We start from the raw sequence: 8209 nt of genomic DNA, 5'->3' as shown, positions 1-8209 counted from the left end.
AATAAACAAATATGTAAAATAGAAACAGTATACTTTGAACAGGTAAAAAATGCGAAATAGTAAGGTGCTATTTTTTTAATGCTTTCTAAATCAAGGTAAAGCCAATGATTTTTTTAGTTTGCGTGTGCCAACGATTAAACTAGTTTCATAGCTTCATAAAACAACCTTGAATATTTCGTACAGTTTGATTTTGTCTCATAAAACTAGTTCTAGTTTTGTAAAAAAGCACTGCGGTATAAGCATGAAGAAAATAGGCGCAGGGGTCAATATGACTTTAATTTGAGATAAAAACAACAAAAAATATCGGTTTAACGTTATGTATATGAAGTTTACATGACAAAGAAACTAGCACAGCCTGTTAAACTCGGTAGGTTAACTACAAGTTGCAGAATACTGCTAATGTAAATATATTTCAATTTAGAGTCCCATCTGGCCCCACAATGTAGTTTTGTATGTTTTCATTGCCAAACTTATAATAAAGAAACACATAAAGATTTGCTTTTAATTTAGTAATTTATACCTCAGGAGGTTTTCAAATATGAGGTACTAATATGATAAAAAGATAATAGTTTGAAAATACATGGAAATTTGGTCATTTGCACTTGGTGATAATTTTTATGAGAAGTGGCTTGTGCCAAAAACAGAGTAGTATACATTTATAGGATACAATATTTATTCATTGATGTTCGAACATTACCCATTGTCCTTCAAACAATACCAATTGTTATGCAATGCTATAATGTATAGGTAATATGTAAAAACTATAGCAGTGGAGCAAGAAAGGGAATGTTTAGACCTAATTTTCAAAGCGTACAGTAATATTTCGTGTTATTTACGTTTATTCCTATTGATAAATACTTTTAATAATCAAAATTAACAATGATTTTAAGCTATCCCATCTTATCCTGTGTGGTTTCAAATTTTTAAAAATTTTAAAATTTCACCTGTTTTGCGGATCGTTAAATAACTCCTCGTGTGTTTTATTATATTTTATTAAATTGGTGTCAATTAATAAAGGAATGATAGTACTAATTCGTGGTATTACCCAAAAACCGTTATCTATTTTGATTTTGGAAATATTTGGCAATATGTGCTTAAGTGTCCCGTCTTCCCCCATTGTACTATAATTGATATATTAGGGTATGGGAAGATAAGACAACTTGTTTTAAAGAATTATAAAACCTTATCCTCGTGACTCCCATAGACTGTTGTTAATTGTTTAAAAACGATCAGGATATTTGGAAATTATGTGCAAAAGATGTCCCGTCTTCCCCCACCCTACCAGAGTCGTATAAACACCGAGAAGTCCAACTGCCGTCTTTGTGTGGACAAAATAGAGCAAAAGTGGTGACTTTGGCAATGGGTTTAAACGAACTTGTTAGGTTTTGTTTGTGTTTTCCTTTTGTGGGAAGGTGTAACAGCTTTTATTTATCTTACCAAAAAATTTTTGGGAAAATATATATATACAGTATGGTGGGGGAAGATGGGACACCTTTAGCACATATTATCCCAATATCCTGATCGTTTTTTAAACAATTAACAACGGTCTATGGGTGTCGTGACCGTGAGCATACGGTTTAATAATTCTTTGAATTTTCTTTGTTTACTTCCAAATTGGAATAGAAAATGGAATGAAACTGTGTCCCATCTTTCCCCACCCTACTATAAAAAAAGTCGCATTAAATGACTAAAATTTCACAAATCAACCGCTTCTAATTCCATTTTATGCCTTGTTTTTATACAGAAAAGAAACAACACCTGATTTTTACATTTTTCAACCTTTAAATTTGTTTTTAGGCCCAATTTTTTTCTGTTGCTTACTGAAAAACATACATTTTTCCTATACCTACTGTGTTATTTTGGACCCAAATTGCCGTTCAATTTGTGTTTTACGGAACAATAGGTTGGTCTACTACTCTACTCGGTATTTCTATGGCTCTGTTCGCACCCCACTGTATGACCAGTGCAGTAACAGCTAACGTGCCCAACAAGACCGACTGTTACGAAATCGTGGTGTCGAAAATAATGTTGCACCGTGAATTGCGTAAGACTTGGGTTGTACGCTTCAGCAGACAAGCCAATGCTCGGTCGAGAACGTACGCAGCTGAATGACGCAATGCTACGTTTCAAGATATTGCGACACAACGCGGAGTATTAATGCGCCGTGGCTTTTGTGTTAACCACAAATCATAAAGTTTCTACAGAAAAGAGTGTAAATGTTAAAGTAAATAGCAATCATTTAAGTTTCAAAATTACTACGTTTATTCTGTTTAGGCCATTTATGTGTACTAATCGTGTATATATAAAGGCGGAGGAATATCTAAAACCAAACAATATTTAATCGAGCACAACGCTCGTAGTACGTGAGCAAAGATATCTAATTCTGTAATAACCGCTTATGGTTAGGTTTCAGTTGAAAGCTGTTTGGCTGTAGTTGAGACATAACCCAACAGTTGTATTATGTTCAGAAGAAAAACCCTTATTTGTATTCGCTTTTCTGTTGTTAACTTGGCTATGCTTTGTTTACAGGAGTTATGGATAACGAACGTTTTTATTAACTGGTTTGGCCAAGGGTGGCCAAGCCTTTGATTTTGGGGGGCAGTTCTGCCATTTCACCAAGAGTTTGTTTTCTACCAGAAGTTTTTTAGAAACTTCAGCGAAGCAACGTGTCGACCGATTGCGCAATACGGCAGACACAAACCAGCTTTGTTTACTCGTTGTGAGAGGCTTCTACATCGATGTGGAAATTCATCGTGCGTTATTTAAACATTGTGAAATCATCACTCGCGTTGTTGCGTAATACACCAAGAGAACTTTGGACAAATTGTTACGATTAGAACATTCACTGTGAATTCATTTTTGCTGTGTGAGTGTCACAAACGTTTGGTTAACTATTCTATACTTTCAAATTTTCAATGAACGTACAACGTTCCTCACCCATATCAATAAGGGATGATAGCTCTAGCAGCAGTTCATTTGACAGTGCTGCAGGCAGTCCTGTCATTTTGCCTGAAAGAACTCGACATGATACAATATCTCGAGTAAAGTCATCTCTGGACTTTCATAGAACGAGAACAAATAGTATTTCTCCAGGATTAGCTTCACCTACACCACCAACCTTCATTCCTGATGGCTCTCACAGAGTCTCGCATATTGGAAAATATCTCTTAGTAGAACACATTGAAGGACACAACACTGGAAATGTATTTCGTGCTGTTGACTACAACACGGAAGAGGAATTCATTTGTAAGGTGTGTAGTTGTTTTATTTTGTTAAAAATGTTCCATATATAACCTATATATATGTATTAATGTATATATATATATATATGTTTATTATTTGTCATCAATAGAATGTATTGATAACGATCTTTTACTACACTGTTTTTTTTATACCCATAGCGTGTTAGCTAACTCTAAATATATTATTATATATATATATATATGTATGTTTGCTTATATTTCTATTGGACCTAATTTTTCACCTTAAACTCAGCTGCAGTTCGTGTTTTTGAATTCTGATTGTTAATTTATCATTCAGGTATACAAGCGTGCTGATTACATGAAAGTGGTTGACGGTTATTTTCGAGTCGCACCCCATCCTCATATTAACAGTGTGGTAGATGTTGTTGTAGGCCCTACAAATGCTTACTTGTTTTTCCTTCCTGGTGTTCCTATGCAGAATCAACAGAATGTTCCAGAAGAAGGAGTGACTGGTAAACAGATTTTATATTTTTAAAGTCAGGCCATGTAAAAGCAGGTTGGGACATCGGAATAAAAATTTTATTTACTAAATTGCAAACTACTTTTATATGGTGTCCACGTTTACCAATTGTTGTATAACTTTAATTCGGTGCGTTCAAATATTTTTAAATGTAACTATCCTGCAGATGTGGTTACTTTGCATTATGCATTTTTACACCATTTTTGACAGATATTGGCAGTGTCTATTTCTGCTAATAACGAGATCGTACAAAGTGACAGCTCAGCTGGCTAAAAATCTAAAATTGGTTTTTGATTTTAAAAATCCTTTGAAATGTTATTTATGTGAACAGTAACAATAATATAGAAGAGCATAGGGGAAAACTGTTTAATGTAGGTGATAGTTGTTAATTAGACGCATATATCTGTAAAACAGGTTTGGCGTGTATGTATTATAGACAACAGTGATAGGTAAACTTATATAACATGCAAATGTTGTCGGTAAAAGCAATAGAAGCATTGATTCCACCTTTCGCTCTTTGTATTGCTTTTATATTAACATGAGCACATATTTTTTAACAAGGATAATGTCGTTAATTATTAGCGACAATAAACCCCCCTGTTTCAACACCAAAAATTTGTTGCGAAACAACCATATTACAAAGTAAAACCCAGTAATTATTATTTTAGGTTTTCATGCTGAAAACTTGCATAGCTACGTTCGGTCAAAACAACGTTTGCAGGAAGTTGCAGCTGCTCCTTTGTTCAAACAAGTAGTTTCTGCCGTTGCACACGTACATAAGAACAATATTGTGCTTCGGGACCTCAAGCTGCGGAAGTTTATTTTTCGGGACATGGAAAGGTATTATCAATCACACAATTCCTTTGAACATCAATTGTGAACCACACATTGTGTTTATAGAACTGAGTTGATGCTTGAGAGTCTTGAGGAAGCATGTGTGCTGGAGGATGATGATGACAATATGACAGATAGGTGGGTAGTCCTGCAATTAGTTTTAACACCTTTTTCTTTGTACTGTTTTTCCAGATATTTCACATTAGTTTTTAGTTTGGTTAAAAGAACCGCAAAAGATATTTTATATCAGTGTGTTTGCAACCGTCAAATCTGTTGTAAACACTAAGGCCACCGCTGACCAGCAATAAATGTGATTTGCACTTTTTGTTTGTTTGTTTTTTTGTTACAAGAAAATGAAATATTAATGTACCATGTTGTTTAGGCATGGTTGCCCCGCATATGCCAGTCCTGAGATTCTATCATGTTCAGCTGTTCTTGCTTGCTCCAACACTTTGTCTAAAAGTGCACCCAGCAAGAAACAGTGTGTTGGTTATAGTGGGAAGGCATCGGATGTGTGGAGTCTTGGAGTTATGCTTTACACATTGTACGTATTTAACACTGTAGTCATACAATTTTGTGGATTTGTTTAATAGGCGTGTATTTCATCCTAGTTAGTTCGCTTATATTTATAGCGTTTCTTTTCAACCTTTGTGCTTTAACCCAAATAGTAAGCCCAACTGCCAAAGTTATTACTGATGCCGTGGATATTTTTAAACTACATATAGTCCAACTTTTGGTAAATTTTAACTGTAATATCCAAAACGAACATTCTTACAAATCTACAGTAATGGGTAATAATAATATGTTACTTTATTTTAACGAATGTTCATTCCTACAGACTTGTTGGTCGGTATCCCTTCCATGAATCCGATCCCCGAGCTTTGTTTGTGAAAATCAGCCGAGGCCATTTTTCCCTTCCCGACACTCTTTCTTCCGAAGCTCGAAATTTGATTCGAAGCCTTCTGAAGAAAAATCCGTCTGAGCGTTTATCATCACAAGAAATTCTTGACCACCCGTGGTTAAAACGATTGGGTTCGTAAATTTCATTTTAGAAGACTTTTCTTAGTTATATGAATTTATAGTAAACAAAAATGAGGTATCCATATGGAATAGTTATGGATAATATGTCCCTTTTCAAAAAAGGTGTGTGAATGTGTGTCCCTTTAAATTTATGGTAAAAAGATAACGACTTGAGTGTTTAAACTAAACAATTCTCAGGTAACTGTTGGGATGTACCACGCTCTGCTGTTGCGTTGGGTAGTGGTGGTGACCATAGACACGCCATTAAACATCCACTTCCATTCGGTCGACATAGTGGTGGACACTCACTCCCATTATCATTGTACTCCACACCTTACTATGATGACCAGATGGTTCCTGATGTGGCCACAACATCAACCTCGGAGGAGGAACATGATGAAATATTTACATTCGGAGAGTAATTTACTTGTTAAACTAAACATATTCAACAGTCCTCAGTTCAGTAGATTTTATACTGCCGTTAAAGTATTTGCTCAAACAAGCCATTAAGGTGTACCTCTGTTTCAAAGTCTTTGTAATCATCTGCGTATGATACAAAACTTAACAACCAGATGCTTTAAATATTACATACAGTAGGAAACAACCGCACATTTGTTTCAAACTTTACCTAAATTATTTAATTGGTTGTGTTTACCAAAGAATAACATTTAAAAATAATTTCTAATGTAAGAGAAATTTTATAGTGTTAAATTTTTTGAAATTATTGTCCTGACAAATATTTAAGTAAAACGTTTAAAACTAGTTGCAAGTTAAGTTCCCACTATTCACATCAATATGCTGAAAACCCATTTTGGTTTTTGAACTAATTAAATTGCGATATATAGAATCTAATACAGGTAGTAAGGTTTACTGGTGTCTCCGTATTCTGCTCCATGTGTTTGTATATCACACGGAATTTTAGATTTTTATACGGTTTCTTTGAAATACATTTTTTGTGCCTTCTTTCCAGTGCACCAACAAGTTACAATTTTCCACTAAAATAAATCGTTGAAACTTTTTTTCGTCAACTTAAATTTTTACCATGCCGTTGGAAATAGATTTGTGCAGATCGTTAATCCAGTAAAAATAAACATCGGTTTGATAACTTGCCGTCTGTTCACAAGTTTGGTAGATTCCACGAATGTAGGGATAGAAAATAATGCATACGCGGGTATTATTTCATTAATACAAGTACGGCTGTTGGTTTAGCAGCAGCCATGCTTCTATTAAAATAATTTTTTGTTACTGTATTCGAAAAGATAAATAAAATTTGCCGTGTTTCTACGTGGGCGTTTGGTCTACGATTATACCCGTTAATTTTAATGCAGCGGTTTTGGTGTAAGCTTCTATTTAGTTACCGATATGTTCCACTCTACTTTCCCTATCTGAAAAAAATTGAAGAAATTGTATAGTAGGTCGGGGGAAGATGGGACACCTTATCATTCTATTTTGTCGTCCCATTTAGTAGTAAGCGAAAAACATACACATAATTCTAAAAGCGTATCTTCATGACTTCCATAGACCGTTGTTAATTGTTTAAAACACGATCAGGATATTTTGATATCATGTGCTAAAGGTGTCCCATCTTCCCCCACCCTACTATACGTTGCATACACATTAATGGTTGGTGTGTTAAAATGAAAGTTGCTCACGTGGGAAAGCATAACAAAGCAATTTTTTAAAGCTGAAAACGAGATAAGCTGCGACGTCAAAAAACTAAGGAAAGTCAAACTAGTTGCATTTTAAAAAACAACTGACTTTAGAGTTAACAAGACAGCACAGCTATAAACAATGAGCACATATCTTAATTAGAATACTTTTAATTAATCCTTTTTATGTTGTGGCGACTCGTCACGTGTGTGTGTGCCAAAGCGTACACGCTTTAAATGTGGAAAAAACTATTATAAAAGGCTTAACTTTAACTAACCTTTTAACCACCGCGGTTGACTAAGCTCGAACACAAATATATAGCGCAGTGGGGGAAGATGGGACATTTAAGCACATGTTGCCCAATGTTTCCAAATTCAAAATACATTTTGAGCTGATACCACGAATTAGTTCTATCATTGCTTTGTTAATTGACTACAAAAATGTATTAAAACACACGAGGAGTTATTTAACGATTCGCAAAACAGATATAATTTTACTAGTTCAAAAACACAAAGGGTGAGACGGGACAGTTTAAGGACATAACCCGGTCGTACAATGGAGGAGTTGGCCTTAAAGAAGATTGATCCAAAGATTGGAGCTAGATGGAAACCCCAAAAAGAAATTCCATCAAAGTTTACACTAAACAGTTTCGAATGCACACTTATGTAGGATTTAGAAACAAGTTCATTGCGTTAATACACATCACAGTATAAATAAGCATGAGATAAAAAAAAATAAAAATAATAAATAAGAAGCCAAAAGGAAAATGGGCAGTAAGTATAATGCCTGGTTTCTTGCAAATTGTTCAAATAATGTTCATTGACTTCATAGGTTAATCTTTAAGATGCATGGAGCTCAAGTTCGTGAAGGGTTCCTTCTGGTGTTGGTTTGAACCTTCAATTTAAAGTACTTGTGGGCATTAAATCTGTTTAGGGTTTGCTTAGGAATTGTAAATGTTTATATCTCTTTTTTTTAACAAAAC

General features: G+C 34.6%; 1 protein-coding gene across 1 annotated transcript; it reads left to right on the top strand.

The window, feature by feature from the left end:
• Positions 1–2517: 2517 nt before the first annotated feature.
• Positions 2518–6682, top strand: LOC149739455 (tribbles homolog 2-like). Its single transcript, XM_089873244.1, has 7 exons — positions 2518–3251; positions 3541–3715; positions 4392–4563; positions 4624–4695; positions 4940–5101; positions 5396–5589; positions 5776–6682. Exons 1-7 carry the CDS (start codon positions 2916–2918, stop codon positions 5997–5999), a joined length of 1335 nt encoding a protein of 444 aa, XP_089729370.1. The 5' UTR covers positions 2518–2915; the 3' UTR covers positions 6000–6682.
• Positions 6683–8209: the final 1527 nt, after the last annotated feature.

This window comes from Ciona robusta, chromosome 2 (assembly GCF_009617815.1).
Source record: "Ciona robusta chromosome 2, ASM961781v2".
NCBI lineage: Eukaryota > Metazoa > Chordata > Ascidiacea > Phlebobranchia > Cionidae > Ciona > Ciona robusta.
The sequence above is the reverse complement of the archived record's forward strand: the minus strand, read 5'-3'. Positions and strand labels throughout refer to the sequence as shown.

Coding starts and splice junctions, on each gene's coding strand:
- LOC149739455 (XM_089873244.1), top strand. CDS start 2,916: ATGAACGTACAACGTTCCTCACCCATATCAATAAGGGATGATAGCTCT. Junction 4,564..4,623: donor ATTTTTCGGGACATGGAAAG/GTATTATCAATC, acceptor TTGTGTTTATAG/AACTGAGTTGATGCTTGAGA. Junction 4,696..4,939: donor GATGACAATATGACAGATAG/GTGGGTAGTCCT, acceptor CATGTTGTTTAG/GCATGGTTGCCCCGCATATG.